The following is a 22,043-nucleotide window of genomic DNA, read 5'->3' on the forward strand; positions in this document are numbered from 1 at the left end:
CTTCTGGGTGTGGCTGAGCCCCACGTATTGCAGGGAATGGTCAATTCTTCCCACTGTGCATCACCATCTTGTAACATCAGCCCCAAACTCGCTCGGCCATTGAGCTGCTCTGTGGGCAGTTCCCTCTCCTGCTGGCGCCTTTGCTGATGCACAGTGAAACTTCTGCATCAGCCCGGGTGTGTCTGAACACGTCTGCAGCTGCACGCTGTGATTCAGTGCTGGTGCTGGATGCAGAGCCTGGTGGAGGGAATGCCTCTACCCTGCAGACATGCTCCTACTTGATGGCAAGGTGTACTTGGGACAACAAGGTTCCTACACAAATGATTTTTAGTTTTGTTTTGAAATGCGTGTAGTTCTGGTAACTTTCTATAAGGATGCTGAGCTGGCAAAGACAGGAGGAGTGCATCTACTTGGAATCCTGCTCTGATTTGTAACGCATCTTTTTTTCTCTTCTCCTTTTCTGATTAGCTTGGAGAACACCATGAAAAGACCAAAGAGAGCTCTGAGTACTTGAAATACCTGACTCAGCAAGCTGTCGCTCTTCAACGCACAATGAATGAGATCTACAAGAATGGCTCCAATGCTAACATCATGCCACTCAAGGTAACCTTATGTGATGAGAGCAACTGCAAGTACTTGTGGAGGCGTATTGGTGTTACTGAAGGACGTGAGCGTAAGAATGCAGACTTCTACCTGTGCAGAGCAGGAATAGCTGTGCCAGTTCAGACACTTAGAGCAGGAGGTCACTGCAAAGGCAGAGGGGTCAGACACAATGAAGTGCTGTCAGTGTGGACTACTTGCTTACTCTGTTTCTGCGTACAGCTCTTCTGAGCTCAAGCAAGTGAGCAAAGCTGACTGCTTTGCAAGGGGCACCCAAGGGAATCTGACAGCCCACGCTGGGTGCTGTAGCATGGGAGCCTGGAGCACCTACACCCAAACGTGCCACTGCTCTGACTCACAGGCTGGAGGCAGGTTACTCAATTAAAAAGCACTTTGGTTTCCTCATTCTATTTGCGGGGGGGAGAGGGAAGAAAAAGGCTGCCGTCTTTCCCCAAGTGTATTGTTTTCCTTCCAAGGACATTGTGGTGGGGGGAGGCTGAGCAGCAGAGCAGAGTGGCGGGGGCTGCCTTGCCTTGCCTTGCCTTTCACTCAGCAGGAACTGATTGCTGTTATCTGTATATGCACCTGGCAGGTCCCACCAGCCTGTCTGTGGTGTTTCCTAGGGGAGTGTGCAGTGACTTTTGGAGTGGATGCTCTTCCTGCTGTGCTGCACACGAGTGGCTGCTGGAGCACTGCTGGGCTGAGAGAGAAGCTTCCTGCTGCAGAGTGGTTCCCAGTAGAAAGGGAAAGCAGGATAACTCCCTGTAGGGGTGGTTGGGTTTTCTTCTCACTGCATGAAACTGGGTAGACAAGCGAGGAGTGTATGGCCGGATGATTTGAGCTTAAGTACCCTGAATTGGGTAAATGGTCACATCTAAGAGAGAGTATTTGGGTGGGAGGCTCAAACCCCTTAAACAGGAATGGAGAATTTACACTTGTTGTGATGTTTAGAGGAGGGAAAAAGTAGGAGAGTGGAGTTTGATTTCAGAGTTGATGCAGCACGACAGCCTGAGAAGAAGCGGTGCTACTGAGAGACCATCTATCCTGGAAATTCATTTCTACCCTCATCACAGTATTCAATTGTAGCTTTGTCCCAGGGCTATTTGTGGTTGTACATGTAGGCGCAGGTGCTCTGTAACCACTAAGTGCTGCGCTGACTTCTGTCCCAAAACCATGGTAAGGGAATTATTCTTTGCCTGGAGCAAGGATAATATATGTGCAGAGAGACATGAGAGGCACTGTTACGAAACCAATGTATCTGAGACTGTCCTCATGATGGACTACCCGCACCGTGAGCTTGTTCCTCTGTTAATGTTCAAGTAAATAAGTCCCTAATGCTACTTGCTGTAAGAGAGCAAGGGGCTCTGAACTCATAGAAGTTGTTACCCTGAGTGGTGGGAATCTATACTTGCCTCTTTTTAACGTGGGGCTGTGAAGAGGTACAGAAATCAGTGTTGTGCCACTCACAACTGTGAGGCTGCCATGTGAGCTGTCTGTATGTACTGCCTGTTCTAGAGGGGGATCCTAGGATGGTTGTTTCTTGGTCCAGATATGCCCAGGAGCTCTGTGTTGTTCTGTCTGAATTTTGACTTTTCACCTTTTTTTTTCTGTCTCACACTGTAGTTCACAGCTCCCAATATGACCAGTGTCCTGGAGCAGCTCAACATTATTAATGGAATTCTCTTCATTCCGCTAAGGTAGAGTGTCCTAACTCACGGCTTTACAACTCAGGCGTTCTTTGTGTGTAGTCATCATTCCTGAGTCAGTATAAACCCAGTGCTCCCCTTTACTTTGGGAGTCATTCTGACCCAAGGTGCACTTTCCAGAAGTGAGGGACCTCTTGCTTCAAGGTGACACAATCTCCTGAAGTTATCTGCTATCATCACACCTCAAATCCAGACCTGCTCTGTGCTTCTTAAGGAAACTGGGCAGACTTCCTTGAAAACTGATGTGCCCATCAGTGGCCAAGACCACGGTGTGCAGCTCTGCCCGTGGGTTGCTCACAGAGCTGGTATCGCCCATCAGAGCTTTTCTCAGCCTGTTTCCCTGGCAGTGAAAGGGTTCTTCTGTTCAGCTCCATTTGAAGAGCAGGAGGTCTTTGCCCATAAGAAATGAAGTGAGTGGCACTGCCAACTGTAGCAAACAGCAGTGGCTGCCTTTGTCCCTGTGCTTCACTCCGTTCCTAAAGCTGGTCTAACATTAGTTCCTATTCCTGGTTTTTCCACTCAGCCAAAAAGACTTGGAGAACCTTAAAGCAGAGGTGCAGAGACGCCAGCAGCTCCAAGAAAATACAAAAAGTGGTGAACAGCTGGAACCAGAGGACAGAGCCGGGGAGGAGAAAGAAGCTGAGCCAAGCATGCCTTCTGCTGCCATCCCCTTAACGCAGAGCCCTGCTTAATGTGTACCTCGCTTAAAAAGTTCAACCACCCTTTTCTGAATCTGAACCAGGGTCTTGGACTCCCCTGGAGCAGCTCCTCTTTGTTTTTTTGTTTTTTGTTTTTTTTTGACAATGTTATTGCACTGGTACAATTAATACACAATGCAAAGAACTAATCTGAGAAATGTAATCTGTCTGACCGAGCTTGTATCTGCCACGCGAAGGGGGCAGGGGGCCAGGATGCAGCAGCATACGAGAGACCCATCCTTGTTGAGCACAGCCAGAGGCTGTTGTGCCTGTGTGTGTGTGTACGTGTGAGTGTGCACATATCATCAGTTATTTCTACTCTGTACATATGAATTCCAAATGAACTGTCTTGAGGTATATAACATTTCTCAGGTCATTTTTATGTTGACTAAGGACACTGCTTTGCTAAAACCAGTACAAAAAAGCCCCCAACCACTGCTCAGCATTCTTTTAAAATGTGGATTCCAAGCCAAGAGATTCATTTTCCCCCAGTCCTTGTCCCACTTTGTGCTAAGGAAAACGAAGCAGCCATATATGTATCGTTGAGATGACTAAAGCCTGTACTGTGAGTAAGCAGGGAAATGTACAGCATTTTCTACATCAGGATATATAGCCATTGGATTCCTTTAACCATTTTTCTACTTTTGGTTGGCAGTTTGGGCAGGTCAGGGGCGGTTTTTTTTGTAACATTCATGTTCTAATTGTCAAGATACAGAGATAAATATATATATAAATATATATAAGTATATATATATATATGATACTCACAGTTCCACCTCTGCTCTGCTTGCAGCTGAGTGTCAGGATACTGTACCCAAAGAGTGAGGGCTCGATCTTCATGTTTAAAGCGCACAAACTTCCATTCCAGTGGAAACCCCAGTGCCTGGGAGAGACTGGTAATGGCAGCACCCGAGGTCTGAGTGAGGAGTTAACAGTGGCCCTATTAACAAGAGGGGAGGAGACGAAAAGTCAGAAATGGGAACTTGGTCTCATCTGAAATAACCATAACTCAGAGCTCATGGCTATTAACCCCACTGCCAAATGTAAGTGAATCCTGAGTGTCACACAACCTGAATTGCCATGCTGTGGGGTGGGGGAGCAGTCTCTTCCGGCACTGAAACCTGTGGCCAATATCTTCATAACTAACGTCTTTGCACACTGGGTTTGAGATTGTTCCCAGGGGAGCTTCCATTGCTGGCAATGGATGTTACTGAAATGACGGAGGCCTTTAAATGAGTATGTCTGTATTTCCCCCTCTCCTACCACATGCACATCCCATCATTATTCTCAATGCAGGCTGCCTGTTCACCTCTGCAGGCCATGGGCCACCAACAGAGCAGAATGTCCTTTTTTCCCCAACAGATCGAGCTGTAGAGCAACTTGTGGTTGCTGATGCACCCTGCACTGTGCTGACAGAGGAGTCCAGGCTCTCATTCTGTCTGTCATAGCTAAGTACCCCATGCTAATTTGCGTAACTTCTTTTACTGACCTTCTGGAGAAACAAGTGCTGTCACTGTGCTCTGTACCTCGGGTTCCTGTACGGCATGACAGGTATTTGTGAGGGGGGCAAGGCGAGGTGGGCGCAGCGCTGAGGCGTTAGGGGTGAAGCAGGAGGCGGCTCCTGCAAAAGAACTTGCTCCTATTGGAAAAATCTGAGTTTGTCGAAAGCAATCAATAAACGACTACAGTGCATCTTTCCTACAAGAATCTTCTTTCACTAGTGTCTTTCAGTCCATTAAAAGCTTTTGAAACTAATCTGAACATTATCAGTTTCTTTCAAATCCCGGTGCTGGATAACAGGCTGCCCTCTGGCAGCAGCAGCCGATTGCAGCACAGCCCTCTCCTGCAATGCATCTTTTTTCTCCTCCTGAACCCCTTTCATACCAAGCGGGAGATAAAGGGAGTGAGGGAATTCTTCCCATCCCTCTGCCCCACAGCGACATGACGGTGATGCTCCTCATGGTGCCCCCTGGGCTGGCATACCTGGGGCTCTGCAGGGCTCCCACCCCCCGTGCTGTCCCTGCATCCCTCAGCTTGCACAGACCGGAGCTGCAGGAGCTTTTGCTCTCCCCGCAGTAAGGTCAGCACATCCTTGTGCTTCCGTCAGTGACGAAATGTGCACTGTCCTTCGTTGCTGTCCATTTATAGACAGCACTGGAGGCAATTATGGCCACGACAGGAAAACCACACACCGGCTGCAGGGCACCAGTAGGGCCACACCGCACACCCCGCCTCACTCCCACAGCTGCCCTCACAGCGCCATTCTGAACAACACCAGCAAGGAAAGCTGCACAGGGCCGGCACTCCGACCCACTGCTGCAGTGGGGCAGGGAGGAGCAGAACCCGGCTCTGCTCAGCATTAAAGCCAGCAGCGCTCCAGGCCATCTGTAAAAGCAGCTTCTGCCTGCATTCAGCAGCAGAGCCTTGGGACAGCTGCTGTGTGCCCACTGCCCACACCACCTCAACTGAAGCTGGAGAGCAAAACACCGTGCAGCGACTGCTGCTGGAACAGCACCCGGTGGTTCAACAGTTCTGAGCATTGCATCCAAGGAAACAAGAACACATCTAGTTTTATATGCATTTAATAGTTTACCAATTGGTACAATAAGATTTTTTTAATATGCAGAAAACATGAATAAATTTTGTTTTACACAGTCTGAGAGCAACAAATCTTACTGTAAAACACAGAGCAGTATTATATACATTCCTTTACTATTTTTTTGTTTTTTTTGTTTTTTTTTTAAATCGTGTCAATATCTTTAGTTAACTCCTACAATCTGGGAACTGCTTTCTCCAATTGCAACCTCTAACATCATCCTCTTGGAACAAAAAAATCAGCGTTTGCCTTCAGGTCAATGTCAGGATCAGCTCCTACAACTCCAAGGTGTTGCTAACTTATCTTCAGGGTGAGTACGGGGAAGCCTGAGTGCCGGGTGGGACAAAAAGCAGCTACTTACATGACACAGTGGAAAGATAGAAAGGCCAGTTGAGCCCAGGTGTGACTCGGACATCCACCCCAACCTTGCCCACTCCTAACATCTCCATCCCTACCATTTTATGCACATATTCTTTGCTAGAAGATTCTATTGACTTTTTTTTTTTAAATACACTGGACTTCATGTACAGTTGGACAGCAAATAACTCATCCTAAGTGCATTTTTCCTTCACTCAACTTAGTATTTTTTCTTTATATTCAAATCATTAAAAGGATTATCAAGCCACCACTGTCTACAGAAAAGAAAAAAAAAAGAAAAAAAAAAAACCGAACAAAGTCTTTTTCTTTTAAATAGCTTTCATGCGAGCCAAAAGCTATTTAAGAGTGCTAGTGTCAGGCAGCTCACGTAAAGACAGGAGGAGCACAGAGGAGCAGCAGGGTGCTGATGGAAGGAGACGCAGTGAGACGGCAGCCCCAGCTCCCCCAGCACAGCTCACTGCAGCTCCAGCTTCCTCTTTACTGGGTGCCCGGGCACACCATTGGTCACACCACACACAAAAGCAGGACGGTTTTCTTAAGTCTTCTAAAGTGCAAGATGCGATAAAACATCACCTCCAGATCACGTCTGAACCACAATAAATGTTGCACTTTCAATAATACATCTAAGACTTCCTGGGCACATTACATGAGTGGCACTGGAATGTCTGTCTGTTAAGCCAAGCAGCAGTCAGTCTGTATGGTCTGTATGGAGCACGGTTTAGACATGGGTATTTTTTAAGCAATGCTGATTTTAGTACAGAAAGTGACAAAGCAGCAGGGAACCTCTTAAACCCCAACAGTTTGCAATCCAAACCAGTAGCCTCGGCATATCACAGGAAAGGCACAGCATCAGGCAGCTGACAGGACGTTGCCAACAGTAAAAAAGTTCAACACAATGTAACACCACGGAGCAACACTGCAGAAGAGCCTCACAACCCCCCCACCACCTCCTGCCTTGTGGGTTCAGCTTTTGTTTTTTGTCTAAACAGGGCTTTCACTTTTGATCCGTTCAGGACCATCCCTGAGATTATTCACTGCTCATTAAAGGAGAAAGCTGCAAATTGCATTGCAGAACTACTTGGCAGGGTACTTCACACCATCAATTTAAATGCTGCTTATGTTCGTTAGTTGTTTCCTCCTGCAAACAGCCCCATGCTACAGTGAAAAATGCAGCAGACAATTTCCACTAAATAGGTACCTTTAGTTTCTCAGTCATGTCTATGAGTTATGTACACAAGTGTGGTTTTCATAGTTTCTGGGCTCTATCGGGAGCTGAACTGACTGACTACTTTACCATTGCAGTGCACTGAGGAATTTTAAGGTGTGCTACTGTGTATCTGGAGTTCCTGAATAGCACAGAGCAGCAAAATTTTCCAGTCCAAGCAGCTAATGAAAATAAAAATGCTTTATTTCCGCATGCCTAAGTGCAGAAACACACACTGGAAATGACATAAGCCACTGGATTCGAGAGGATTGCCTGAATCATACACCGGCTCCAAACTCCACACATAACAGCCCCGTTTCCCCACCACTTCCAGGGGCAGCTCCACCTGCACACAACGGGTCCTCCTGGGGGCAGCTGTAGGAAATGAGCACCGCATCCTGCACACCTCTCAGCCAACACTGCTGGCCAAGGACTGCTATCTTTAAAAGGGACAGTTTTAAAAGCCATGTATTAAACAAAATGAGTAAAAAAGCACGACTTCACCTGTTAAAACATCAGATCGGTATCTCATCATAGCAGAAATTTTAAAGGGGACTCTCTAGAAGATATGGTTAGTTCAATAAGTACTGGAATTTGTCACAAAATGCTGATTAAAATATAAATTAAATTTCCATTCACTTCAGACCAAAATACGTAACTTCAGGGATATGCAAATTAAAAACTGAATCTACCAGACGATGCCAACACCAATAACCAAGCTGGGCTGCTTTTATGGATAGGATTGGGTTTGTAGTTGTTATCATTCCCCCCAGCTGGGCTCTATTTGCTGATGGCATTTTGTTTTTCTTTTAGAAGCCTGTATCAATTTGTATCTGCCAATATAACCTGAAGCTCAAGATATTTACTGCTTTCTTTAAAGCATTTAAACACTATACCCAGAGATATTTCTTTGTACGCAAACCACAGTAAGTTTTTATTGAAGCCACACTGTCTTGTCAAGGCGAATTTAACCTCATATTCAAAAGGGTTCCCAAGGAGGCATTAAAGAAACCAAGACAACTTTGTATATCCCAACCTCCTGCACGTGAATGTAAGGGAAGTGTACTTTGATACTGTTGTGTAATAGGAATTGCACATCTCTAACAAACATTGAAAGCAAACAGCAAGTTGTACCATGGCAGTCATTTGGGAGATTAAGCTCTATTGGAAATCAGATCACTAAATTCTAGTGGGATGGAAAACTCCTCCTGGAAGTTCGTCTAGCATTAAAAAAAGAAGAAAAAAAAAAAGAAAAAAAAAACCAAAACCTGAAAAATAAACCCCACATTTAAACTTAGTTTAACAGCACAGTTTAACCACTGAATGACCAAATAAAAAATAAATACATTTATCACATCAGCTGCTACTAGGATTTGTTGTCTTATTTCAGGTTTACAGTTAGTTATATAAATATACCGACCCTTGCGTGATAGGAGGCCAAAACAAAGTGTATTCTGTTGATTTGGCAAATGTTTCATGACAAATATTCCAAAGTTTAATTAATTTCCATTAATTACATATAAGGTTCCGAAGATTCTGACTTGCAGCCTTATTATCTAGTACTCTTAGAGAAGATTTATTAAGCACACTTAAGTGATGTTACATAGATACACATTTCTGAAAGAGCCCTACAAAACCTTTCCCAAATGAGGTCACCAATTCAGGCACCAACAGACAGCAGAAAGAAAAACAGGTATAATTATCTGACACAGAACGACACTGTCAACTATTCAGTTAAGTGCCCTATTTCAATCATCCAACTTCTGCCTTCTTAGGTCTGATGTGACCAATGCCAGCCCAAGTTCTTAAACCTATGGTACTTCTAGACAACGTATGTAAATTTACAGTATACAATTTGGATTCACCATGCATGAATACTTTGTGTGTAACATTTAATAAGCTCAATCTACATCCAGAATAATTTACATGAAAGGACAATATTTATTTAAACAGAGCTCAATGGGTAACCATGGTATCTGAGTGCATCCAGAGGAGAAAGGGGTCAAATGTGAAATCAATCAACGGCACTCCCACACTTTTACTGTTTGATCTACACTTCCAGTAACCACATATGGTGCCGTCTTGTGGAAATCTGCGAGGAAAGAAAAGGGTATATTAAGAATGAGTGGAACAGTTTTACTCTCTCTCAGTGAATGACATCACTTCTTCCCCCAAAACAATACCTGCTCAAAGATTAAATTCCAAAGCTCTGCAGGTTTGTAGTTCTGAAGGCAAATTCACTGAACTAAAGTATGAAAATCTATTCTCAGTTCAGTTATAAAAGGTTTTGTAGAAGGGGGAGGAGGGGGAAGCTAACAGATATCACAATCTGGTAATGCCAACCTACAGTGCCCAGGAATTCAAGTTAAATGCTTTTTCCTGGCTCTTACTTTCTCCTCCTTTTGGCTATAGAGTGTTTGTAGCACAACACTTCCCCAAATCCCTGCACACTCAATAGTGAAAGCTTCCACAACACCCTGGCAGTTAACACCTTCATCTCATACACAACACTATCAAGAGAAGTGGAAAAATCCAGGACACCTGAAATTCTTATCTAACCTTATGCAATTAAAATACAGCACAAAACATGGAGATCCTGGAATGCGAGTGCCCAGCTTGGTCCTCAGCTGGTGAAGACGCAGAAGAACTTGTTTCTCTAGTTCTGTACTTCGAATCTAGTACTGGGGAACAATACATACCCAAAGAGGTAACAAAGTGTTCGTGCGCATTGAGAGTTTTCATGCATCGCTTGTTCTTGAAGTCCCAGACACGTAGAGTCTTGTCATCAGCACAGCTCAAAATAAACTTTCCCCCAGAATGGAACAGAACGCCACGTACCCAGTTATCATGGCCCACCTTATGCACAAGGAGACATCAGTGAGCAGATGCACATTTTAAGGTCAAAGAGACTACAACTTATGCTATGGCAAGCTGAGTAAATCCATGCCCTTTGCTTGTAGTGACAGCATTTAGCATTCTAAAACTACCGGAATTCAAAGTTTATCTTTAGTTTCTATTATTACATCTTTATCAGCACCACCAACAATGTGAGTTCCTGTCCTTGAAGGCAAGCAAACAGGAGTTCCCACGTGATCTGGACCGAGTCTGCTCCTCACCCCCCTGCAATAACAGCCAGCTCAGTTTGAGCACAGGGTGGAAAACAGCAGCCTGCAGGACCACCACACTGAAAGAACAACATTTTACTGAAGACAAAATTCAGCTGATTACCAGTAATTCCATGGGAAAGCCAAGTTCCTTTCCTAGAAGTAAAACTCCTGCATTTATACTATGTATTTTGAGATTTACTATTTCTTAGAAACAAAAGCTGAACTACAGAAGCCATTAAAACTGTATTTTCAGTGTGTCTCATTTTGCCATCTCCAGCTCCTCTTCAAAACAAACACGTAAGACAGTTCACCATTAAAGCTGGTGTTACACATGCAGCTATCACCAAAGAAAAATACCAACTTACAAGTGTCATAAGGCACATGCCAGTGCTGATGTCCCACATCTTAATGGTCTTGTCTCTGGATCCAGACAGCAGAAAAGGCCCAGGCTTACCACTCTTCTTAGTCTACAGAAAATTAGGTTTTCAGTTACGGCACATTCAGGGGCAGGAGGGGGCGAAACCAGATCCTAAGTGCTGCTACCTCTTAGAAAGATTAGACTGTATGATAACTAACAGCATATAAACACACAATACCAAAGCTGGGATTCACAGGCATTTTGCTACTAGTAGTATGGGGGGAAAAAAAGAGGAATTAAAACTATTTAAACAGATTGTTTGTGTTCTGCTGATATAACAAGACAAATAAAATACTCTGAATTCAAAACTTTCCAACTGCAAGATATCTGCTTCAAATATTCCAGTAGATACAGTTCAAGTGGAGTTACACATCTCAGGACAAAAGCATATGAAGTTCAGACATACCTTTGTGTTGTTGCCCTTTATGTAAAGTAATGAAGCAAGTTTAACAGTTTTGATAAGGCCCTACTATGAAGTTATTTCCATTTGTAACCATGCAAAGTAGGAACCAAAGACTCAGTTCCCAGAACCTGAAATCTTTCAATGTGAAGTTAACTTGCTTCTTGCCCAAAGCTTAGTACTATACTGTGATGCATACAGCCATCAGACCAGCAGAGGGCAGGAGACGCACCACTTCAGGTAATTATCACTGCATGAGGAAGTAAACATTTGGAATTTAATTTCATTATTTTTAATAAAAAGACTGTGAGGATCTTTTAAGGATGCAGGTAACATTTGACTGAAATCATCTGTTAAGTCCATGAGTAGACAAGTTCTTGACTTTTTGTTATGTCTTTTTTAAGCTTGAAATTACTTCTACAGTGTCATCCTTAAAAGGAAATAAATCTGTGTAAACCTCTGGTAAGCCTTTCTTCAAGATTTAGTAACCAAGCCGAAGAATGTTCATCCATGACCATACAAATGGAGACTTTTGAGAACGCTTCCTCATGTGATTAACTTTGTACGCTAGGAAACTGAGGTCAAAGGTTAATCTAATTTCAACAGCATTTTGAATTACACCCAAGGAAGATTCATTTCTGCATTTTTAACTTGCTATTCTTCTCCCCACACCTTTCACTGCCAGGTATCCTCACAATGTTCACATTACATTAGCTGAGCTGCCTTTCACATTGTTTCATGGAAGTCTGCCAGCGTGGTCCAACTCTCAGCCTTCTCTGAAACAGAGCCTCTCTCTAAATGTCCCTTTCATCAGTGCATAGGTAGGGCCCTACTGTTAAAAGAAGAGTACAGTGACTACAAAGCCAAGATGGGGGATTAACGGTGCAACAAGTATAAGCAGTGAAAATGAAAAAACAACCACCAACTTCCAAAACACCTGCTATGCCTGCCGAGTGCTTTGAGAACAAAACTCAAAAGTTAAATATTAGCACTGGAAACATTACCTCTGATCCTGTAGCTTCTGATATGGTGGAGTATGAGCTCTCAGGAGCCCAGGAAATGCATTCTACCACATGCTCATGTTCTCGGAGCTCAGCTTTGCATTCCTTTGTTGCTACCACCCAAACACGCACTGTCTGGTCATTAGAACAACTGGCAATTAAGGTGCCATCCTGGTTAGGCCGCACCATGCGCACCCATTCTCTGTGACCCGTGAAAGTCTTCACACAGTAACTATTCAAAACAGAGAAATACAGAATGATATATAAGCACTGCAATAAAGCCACTATGCTTGCATTTGATATGTAAGGACACTTGACCTCCTCTCGAGTTAAACTTTAGCAGGAATATCAGTCCTGACTGATGTGCAAGGCCCTAAAGCAGTTCATGGGGAGGAAGCTTGCATGAAAAAAGGACAAGCAGTTAAGAGCCAGCAAATACTTTTAAAGGGAGAAAAACAGGAGGCTGCTGACACTCTAACTTCCATTACATAGGTATTTTAAAAACATATAGAGATTTACAAATCATTCAGATAGCCTTTACAGTCAACATGGAGTAAATGCATGGGTCGGAGAGACTACTGAATAACAAAGCAGACCACAATGCAAAAAAAAAATCTTCCTGTTTCAAGAAAGATAGCAGATTTCTCCTCCTACTTGTCACAATCCCTCTGAATTTGCTATTAGTCATTAAATTCCTACCTGGTCTTGAGTTACAGCATTATACCTCCACAGCTCCCAGAAAGATAAAACCAGATACATTTAATGAGTGGTGCACACCCTGCACTTAATAACTTGATGCAGAACCCATCCACTTATGACTGTGTTAAGGTGCACATGCTGTATCTCCTATTACAAGTGTTTTTCTGTGGGTTTTCTTTACGTAATGATGTTCACCCAAAACTTCACTCACCCTGTTTGGACTTCCCACATTTTGATAGTTTTATCCCTCGAGGCAGAAACTATATGATCTCCATTGGGCATGATGGCTACCGAAGAAACATTATGATCATGACCTAAAAGGAAAAGCAAACTTTTATTAAGTGGTACTACGATATTGTTTTTACAGAGCATACAGGATCTGCTATTCATTCATCTTGATCAAGTTGCTACAGCAGAAGCCTTTAGCATGCTTTATGGAATAACCACTGAACACAAGCCTGAAGTTTTACAGAAGTCACTTATATTTTTAGAAACCATGAAGTCCAGCTCTTGAGCAACTTTTAGGATTTCAAAAATGTCTTTCAGGTTATTTAAAAACAGACAATCAGCACTAAAAACAACATTTGCTTGGTAACAGTTGCTAAACCCCACAGCTTATGTGTCTGCATTTGAAATCACCAGGTAAGCCTGATTACAGTGTTATGATGCACCACACAGATAATGTTTCAAAGGAAATGAGGTCTTTTTCTTTGGCATATTTATTTTCATAAAAATTCTCAAACATTATTACTGCTTATCACTTCTACAAGACGATATTGAAGTGAGATAAGCAGTATAAAATGTTCTTATATCAAGTTTACAAAACAACAAATTGCTGTCAATAACTGGAATCCATGTGGTGGTTATCTTACTTCCCCATTTTTCCCCCCTATGGCTTTTGAGTCTAATGCAATGGGTACACTCATTTGAAATCTGACAAGTCCGAAACAAAAGACTGTACAGTATACCGAGAACACTTTCCATCCTGTTTACTTCCTGAGTCAGCGCATTCTGCAAACAGAGGGGTGCAGATGAAGACAGCTTTCTAGTGATTTGACAGTATAGTTTTGTTATCATTTTCAGTGCACATCTCCTCTGTATTTGCCATTTCATTTCAGTATCATTATGGGGTGTTTCCCCACAGCATCGCATATAGATCTGAGATGCTATTTCATTCCACAGACACTGAATATATACTCCATTTTACAGAACAGTTGAAGCATTAAAATAACCCTCTTTGCTTTGAGTAAAACTCTAGTTTATTTCCCCTTGCCACATCTACAGTTTTCCTCATTCATAAAAACCAAACCACCACAAAACAAAACCATACCTCTACTTCACAGACTGTTAAATCCATTTCCTTAAAACCTTACCATGCATAGTTCTGATGCACTCAAAGCCCTGGAAATCCCATAGCTTAATGGTCATATCAGCAGAACAGGAGGCCAACAGTTTGCCAGTGTGGTCAAAGGAAATATCTTGCACAGAGTCTGTATGCCCCTTAAGGGTTCGTTCGAAGTCTCCTGTCTCATAATCCCACACCTGACGAGCAAATAAAATCCGTTATCAGTAATATATTATTACTCACTGTATTCTCCAGCTTTACATTTGCACTCTACAAACTAGTCTGGCACCTTATTCAATAACTGAACATGCAAGAAACAAAGAAAGACCTAGAAAAGCCTAATAACATTGAAAAAAGCACTGTTTTAATGTGATCATTACTCATATATCCTATACATCTTTTTGTACTCTTTCCTCAACTCTGGTACACAGCCTGTTTTCAGCTAGTGGGGGAAGCACCTTCAAAAACTCCCCCTGCTCCTATTTCGTGGTTTCAGAAACTATTCACTGGTTCAGAGTCAAACAGCAAACACTTCGTCTACTGCAGAGCAATAACCAGAAAATACTGGGTTAGGGATGAGAACCCAAACCACAACTAAAATAACCACATTCACTGTCAGAACAATTTACATTTCTAAGCACATTACTTTCAATACCTTTCAACCTTTGTCAGGACTGCATTTTCCCAAATAAGTTTTCAAAGCAACACAGATGGCAATTTCTCTTAAACAGTGACATTCAGAGAGCAACAAAATGCACAATTATATCTTTGCTTGGTGCTAAAATGAGAAACTACTTGCCTACTACAACAAATCTGTTCTTGTCACTGTATACTGCAATAAAGGTGTGTGAAGATTGTTTAGAATTACTGAAAGTCTCTCCTGAAAGTCATAGCAACCTCACGGGACCTGCACATGTCACTTAAAATAAATGGGAAGAACCATTTTTCAGTTAAGAATACAGCTGCATAACCACTCTACTCTAAGACTTAGATGACTTGAGGCCACTGTCTTCTTCCCTCTCATCTCTGTATGCTCCCTATGCCCTCTTACAGAGCAGTCAAAACGTATTCCCCCATTTATTGTTCCAGTCTCCGATCCACAGTAGCTTAAGTATTTCTTCACAAGTCACGGTAAAACATAATTGCAGATACTAACTGGATCAGTATAAAACCAAAATTCATATATTATACCAGAAATCACATTTGAAATAACTGTCCCTAATGAAGCTAAAGCAGAATCTGGAGCAATCTTTCATCACTACAACACACATCCACCATGAAATTCTAATGCTACATTCTTAGCAGCTTCCTTTAATTTTTTCCAGCAAGCACATACCTTTATTGTGGCATCCTCTGAAGCAGAAACCATTACACTGAAAACCGGATGGAAAATTACTCGAGTGACAGGACTCCTATGTCCACTCAAAGCATACTTCTCCGGAGGACGAGGAATCCACTCCTTAGGGTCTCGTTTCTGACCAAGAGGCCCACCTGATGTAAATTCTTCCTTAGCTTCATTCAGCTTCGATTCTAATTCCATTACCTAAGTTTATGGGTTTTAAAGAGACCAGTTATGTATAGCCTTACACCAAGACCTAAATCATCTATAGTCATTAGTACCACCAACAGGCTTCCAAATTCACAATGAAGCACAGACAGCAGAGAACCAAACCAGCTAACATCGAACTATAGAGCTAATATTTCGAAATAAATTAAAATTTAAAAAAAATCAGACCTAAATCAAAGCACTTAATCTCCTCCAGCTTCCCAAACACTTCTGGCAAGAAAATAAAGTTCCACCAAAACATATCACCTAAATACTGTGCAAAGATGTACAAGCAACTGACTCAAAAGAGATAAGGTTTTTGTGTATGTTTCTTGCTTATCTGGCACTTCTGATGAACTATTGAGGGAGTTTTTGTTAATGAAAACATATCCTACTACTGCAATTTGTTCTTTTGTATCCCTGAGATGGTGTGCGTGTTAACCAACAGCAGAGAAACTGAACACGTGATACAATCTTATGTAGACTGACCTCTATAGTAGATAGGCCATTATTGTTGGTACACTTTGATTTTTAAAGCTTTTAATACCCTCCAGACCCACTGAAGCATTACTAAAAAGAGTTTTGTACCATCCATTTGCAGAAGAATCACATGCTGTTGTGCACTGGAGTTAATGGCTTCTTCCCTTTAATGTAATGGCTAAAGACATCAGCAGCATGGGGTACTTCTGAGTTAAGCCTTCTGGAGACAGTTATTCAGTCTTTCCATTCACAAACTGCCTTAGGGCACATCTTTCCTTTTCTGCCTCATACAACCCATAAACTGAAGTAAATAAAGGTTCTTAAAAAACACTAGCACTAAGATGGACAAAGACTTTTTTTTTTTTTTTTAACAACACGGACATGCCCATTCTCCCTACTCAAATCAACCAAATTAATCTTTGAGGTATTTTCTAAACCCTGCATTTGTCTGAGAAATAAAAAAAATGTAATATTCTGTTCACTGATGAATGTTCACTCTTGGTTATAACTTCTGATACAAGTAAATCTATCAGATCTCTACTTACCTTCTTTTGCAATCTTATAACTGATGTCCATTTTTTCTCCAGAAGCCCGGCATACTTCTTATCTAACTCTTCATTCTGGGTAGGAGCGTTTAAAGAAATCAGTAAGTTCTATGTCCAAAATGTCTCTACAAGTCTCTCCAAAAGCAACATGAACAGCTCATTTTACACAAAAAATCAAACGCAAGACTACAACCAGTCTTACTAATAAAAGGGAACAACCATACTTAAATTTTAATAACTACTGTTTACACACAGGGAAAAAAAGAAACTTTTAAATAAATAAATATTAAAGATAATCAGTAATACAGATTAACAATGAAAGATTCTGCAAAGACAATCCCAAAAACTAGGACCAGACATCAATATCTGAAAGCTTTTTACTCTTATGTGCTTCACGTATCTGAGGAAATTGTGTTCCATTTTGTTCTTTTTCCCCCTCCTGCACATACTGACAGCAAGGACTGAGGCATACAGGACTGGACATCAGTTTCTCCAAGAGCCTTGTTTTCCATATCCACCAACCAGAGCATCAGGAACTAGTGAACAACCTACATAGCTCAGACTGAGCTCACACAGTACTGTTAGCACAGCACCCTTCCTTCTCAGGGAAAGGCACCTTGTTTGAGAGCAGCAGCCAACATCCAGAGGACAATTTAGCCCAAACTAATTTAGAACTATTTCTGAAAATGTGGTAATAGTTAACTTCAAATAACTACCATAACACTGCACAGGAAAAGAAGATTTAATTAGGTTGATAGATACAAGCAAATAAGTGAACGGTACTAGGAATTTCAACGTTAAATATCCCAATTTGTAATCTCTACTTATTTATTGCATACTTAGAAGCAGACTTTGCTGCTATAAGATATTATACTTCAACAAAGGATTTGGGGGAAAGAACACCACAATAATTCTAACAAAGAGAAGGATCTAGTAAGGATCATCTTTGAGTTTACTACTCAAGGCAGCTATCTCCAGAGAAGCAAGCTGCAGTGAAATGCAAGCCTCTAGTAAATGACAAGTTTAAAATTTAAGCTGTAAGAAATGACTGGTCCATGTCACCAGCATCCCTCCAGCCTGACAGAGAACTGCTTACCAGAGCTGATCAGCTTCTGTTAACTGTTTAACCTTGCCCTCCTACTACATCATTAACCAACTAGTATGCATGCAGCAGTCACAGGTAATGGTTTAACTACTTACCCAACTGCAGTCACAATACAGACAAGGTCTTTTCCAAATTCAACAAAACCTTTCACTCAAAGCCAGGTTACCTGGAACTGCTCAGGACACATCCACATACTTACTGAGTATTTCTAGGGACTGACTCTACAACATCTGAGCCTGTTTCACTGCTCAGTCAAAAGGTTTTGTTTTTTAAAGTTCCACACTAAAAATCAGATGGAATTTCTGTGTTTCAGTTTCAGCCCATTGGCTCTTGTTCTGTCACTGAGCAGAGCCTAGTTCTGTTTTATTTACACCATCTCACCAGGTATTTACAAACAACATAAGATCTCCCTTGAGCTTCCTCTTCTCGAGGCTAAACAGCCTCAACTCTTGCAGCCAGTACGGAAGATACTCTGTTCCTTTACTGATCTTCCTTGTCCTTTACTGGACTCACTTCAGTAACTCCATGTCTTTTTTTTTATTTTTTAAATACAGACTTTATCATCTTCCTTATACCTTCACATTGCCTTTCATTAACTTTGCTTTCCAGCACCTTTCATCTTGAAGGATCTAGGCCCTCTCAGGGTCACCATGCAAAGGAGTGTTAGCCAGACAGAAAGTAAGATTAAGTCTATGCCTCAGTCATGAGAAGATAAAGAGTTTTACTCAAAACACTTTAAGTCATCTGCTAATTGTGTTCTAATTGTATGGTAAGACAATAAACTATGCATGTGTACCACCTCCAGTTCTATCCGCATGAGCCAATAGGTAGATAACAGGCATACATATTCACAACAGATGCAAATACCATAAAGTGATAAACTCTTTACTTAAAATAGACACAACGAATTTTGTTTGAACTCACCACATCTAACTCAGCTTCCTTTTTAAAAACTGAATATGCCTCTTCATAGCCATTAGAGCGAAGGTAATCTGCTATTGCTCGATTTCTAAAAAACACAAAACCAAAAACAGTATCTTTAGCCTGTTAGTTCTGAATAAGAGTACACGGATTGATTCAGGGCTTTTTGTAATTCTGTTGTTTGAATTGTACCACCTCAGATCAATACCCAGGGTGACCAGGTTTCTTACAAGCCCAGGCAAACTCTAAGAATACACTTGGTAAACATATTGTTTCAAGACACAAATAGCAACACTCACTTCTTAGAATACATACTCCTTAGTTTAGATTTGAGAAAGTAAAAGGTTACTTTTTTTACTACCAAACATTGGAGTAGCACGAATATACCTATCAATCTGTATGACACAACCTACAGGAGACATAAGAAGTGATAACTACATGTACGTACTAGTCTGGGGCTTTGTCTCTGAAAGAAGACTGCATTGAGAACAGTCTGCAGTACTTAAGAGCATTCACTGAATTCCACGCTTCAGTAAAACTTGAACACACTGTTTAAAAGAACGAGCCCTAGCTTTGTTTTACAGAACAATATAGTAATTTTAGTTAGATTACAGGAAACAATACTCCATATGACCAAAACATACAGTGCTTCCAATCTTACATTTTTGTTCAAAATACTCTTCACTGCGACCAAAAATTATTACTGAACTGATCTGTCTTGGATCTCTCCTTCAAGATAACATGAGTAGGTCTAAACCAAATGCATAACATGAAAGAAAGCTTCAATACTACACTAAGATTTCAACAAGCAGTCATCATCTGCCAGTTTTTGTTTGTTTTTACAACAAGACTGAAGGAAAGTCTGCCGGCATTGAACAGTCGGCCTCAAGGTCCCGTCCACCCTCAGTTGTTCTGTACACAGGTATACATGTGAACACAGAGTGCACTGCAGTATTTACCAACACACAAACCTCTTAAATACAAAAAACAGAATTACATCTATGTAGGGCATTCAATAAAAAAATAAATCTCTTTGGTAGCTGAAGTAAAAAGAAATAATGGCAGTGATTCTGCAGGAATAAACAGGCTACTTTTAATTCCAAATCAAGATTATTTCATTTCATATAACTATGCCATCTGCTTCTGAATTATAGAAAGCAGTATCATGCTATGGTGGAAGAGACAGGCCAAGTCCTCAGTGCCTGAAATGCAACCATTCCTTCCCAGTTCCCCAGCAGCCCCACTACAGCTCAGCCCCTCACGTAATGACTTGTCAGCACACTTTATTAACAGTGTGGGACATGTTCCCAGAGGCACTGCTCTGCTCCTACATCCCCCATAACACAACACACACAGAGGAGGGACCTTCCACAGCAGGCAAACCATGGTGCAGGCTCTGTCAGACATCTCAAAATAGGCATTTTACATCTATGTTGAAGCACATAGTAAAGAACATCTGGAAAAGTAGAACACTGTAAAATATTTGGTACATATCATAGTCAGTGCTGCATTGCAATTGATTTTTCTTCTGAGGAAAATTGCTTTTCACTAGAAAATTCTTTCTGGAGCTTTAATCACATTCTTCTTTCTTATCTCCTGCACATATTCAATCTCCACTCATACACTCAACCCTGTGACTTCAAGTAAAAATTTCCCATTTCTTCCCAGGCACAAAATACATGAAAACACAGTATTACCGCCTTCTACAGGGGCAATAAGATTCTCTATCATTCTCCATTTCTATTTACAAAGCTCACGACAATCTCCCCATTTACATCTGTACTCTTTGAAGTACAGATAATTCATAAACAATTGTCATCATGAATGTGTTTAAATCCCAGAGCTTACTCAAATAAAAAAGATAACCTTAACTAGCTTAAGTAGCTGTATTCAGACAGAACAAGAGACACAAAAGCTGAATGATACAGGTCCGTATGTTTATGAATGAAATCAAACCACAATCTTTAAGTAAATACAGTTGAAAATGAAAATTATTAGTTCAAGCTTTATAAAAATGAGAGAAACTTAGAAATAACCATTCCTTACAGTTCATCTCGTTGCCTTTGTGAGAGCACCATTGTGGCTGTGATGTCAGGTTAATGTGTGTCAGGTTAATGTCTTCCCAAGATCTGAAGCCTTAGGATCCACTATTCAGTTTGCCACAGTGGCTCAAAGCACAATTGTTTCTCCAGATGGGAAATCCAACAGAAAAATCCGGAGGCATTCAACACTGAAGATTCAATCCATCTAGAAGGAAGAGAAAGAGGTATTGTTTATTTATTTTAAATAAGCATTCAGTCACTCTGAGCTGATGAGCAGATTTATGTACCCAGATTACACCACCGCTCCGGACAGAAAAGAACAATTGTATTTGTAATCACTATTTTACTTTGGTTGCCTGGATTCTGTCCTCACAGCCCATTTCCAGTCTGGAGACACTTGTACACATTCTCTATTCCTCCTCTTCCCAAACCTGCTGCTTCAAGAAACAGGGAGCTGAAGGAGTTACCTTCACTGACAGCCCAGTCCCAGGCTACCTGTTGTTCTCACTAGTCCTATCAAAGAGCTACCCCCCTAAATCCTCTATCCTTGTACAAGATTTTTAGTATCTGAAGATCTATAGCTTCACCAAACTGAGCTCAGCAAGGTTTATTTCAGTTAAGTTTCAACACGCTCTCATATCTTCAAGCTTAGCGGTAGAGTTTAAGCAAAAACAAGCATGCTCCCACAGGGGACTAAGGGAAGCACCACTGCACGCTTTGCTCATAACCAGCAAAGTCAGCTCTCTGCCTGCTGCTGCAGCCCAGCTGTAGCATTATGTTGGCAGTTCTCAGGGATTCACCCAAACAGTGCCCTTGAAGAATACGGCTATAATTCAGCACAACAACTTTCCAGGGAGATTATTACACATATTAAACAAATTACTTCTTCTATCCTACCAGCACAACCTGAAAGAGTCACAAATAACACCATTCTGAAGAGACAACACCAGCCGCCTTCTTAGTGATGTGCTGACAGCTGAACTCTATATGTTAAATCTAACCTGTATTTGGGGTACATGATATTTGTAAATGGATCTTCAGTGTTAACAGAGCAATGCTATTTCCACAACACCAAGTTCAGAACGAAACAGAAATTAGAGCCTGTCTTTAATTACCTATTTCTCCCCCACACTATATACTACCTTATTCAGTAATAAGCCTAATCTCAACATGAGCTATTACTAGGGACGTTAATTATTCTCAGTGTGCAAATGGCCTCTGCTGGACAGCTGTACCTTAGTTCAGGAGACAG

The 22,043-nt window shown here is 41.6% G+C and overlaps 2 protein-coding genes across 7 annotated transcripts in view; one reads left to right on the forward strand and one right to left on the reverse strand.

Annotated features, from left to right (window-relative positions):
* The window catches only part of CLUH (CLUH binding protein of NUMT mRNA), a 32,501-nt gene extending 27,790 nt beyond the window's left edge, over positions 1 to 4,711 (forward strand). For both annotated transcript variants that reach the window (XM_015881152.3, XM_015881151.2), the window contains exons 24-26: positions 469 to 603; positions 2,224 to 2,297; positions 2,830 to 4,711. In XM_015881152.3, coding sequence (XP_015736638.1) covers positions 469 to 603; positions 2,224 to 2,297; positions 2,830 to 2,998 — 378 coding nt within the window. In that variant the 3' untranslated portion in view covers positions 2,999 to 4,711. The remainder of the gene's footprint in view (positions 1 to 468; positions 604 to 2,223; positions 2,298 to 2,829) is intronic.
* Positions 4,712 to 5,570: 859 nt separating this feature from the next.
* Positions 5,571 to 22,043, reverse strand: part of PAFAH1B1 (platelet activating factor acetylhydrolase 1b regulatory subunit 1) — a 30,193-nt gene continuing 13,720 nt past the window's right edge. For all 5 annotated transcript variants that reach the window (XM_015881153.3, XM_015881154.3, XM_085521641.1 and 2 more), the window contains exons 2-11: positions 20,796 to 20,996; positions 18,753 to 18,837; positions 16,724 to 16,798; positions 15,489 to 15,695; positions 14,181 to 14,349; positions 13,019 to 13,121; positions 12,112 to 12,340; positions 10,655 to 10,756; positions 9,882 to 10,038; positions 5,571 to 9,274 (exon numbers count right to left, since the gene is read on the reverse strand). In XM_015881153.3, the coding sequence (XP_015736639.1) occupies positions 9,201 to 9,274; positions 9,882 to 10,038; positions 10,655 to 10,756; positions 12,112 to 12,340; positions 13,019 to 13,121; positions 14,181 to 14,349; positions 15,489 to 15,695; positions 16,724 to 16,798; positions 18,753 to 18,837; positions 20,796 to 20,827 (1,233 nt within the window). In that variant the 5' untranslated portion in view covers positions 20,828 to 20,996 and the 3' untranslated portion in view covers positions 5,571 to 9,200. The remainder of the gene's footprint in view (positions 9,275 to 9,881; positions 10,039 to 10,654; positions 10,757 to 12,111; positions 12,341 to 13,018; positions 13,122 to 14,180; positions 14,350 to 15,488; positions 15,696 to 16,723; positions 16,799 to 18,752; positions 18,838 to 20,795; positions 20,997 to 22,043) is intronic.

Source organism: Coturnix japonica, chromosome 22, assembly GCF_054131305.1.
Source record: "Coturnix japonica strain WE chromosome 22, WE-NBRP24, whole genome shotgun sequence".
Lineage (NCBI taxonomy): Eukaryota > Metazoa > Chordata > Aves > Galliformes > Phasianidae > Coturnix > Coturnix japonica.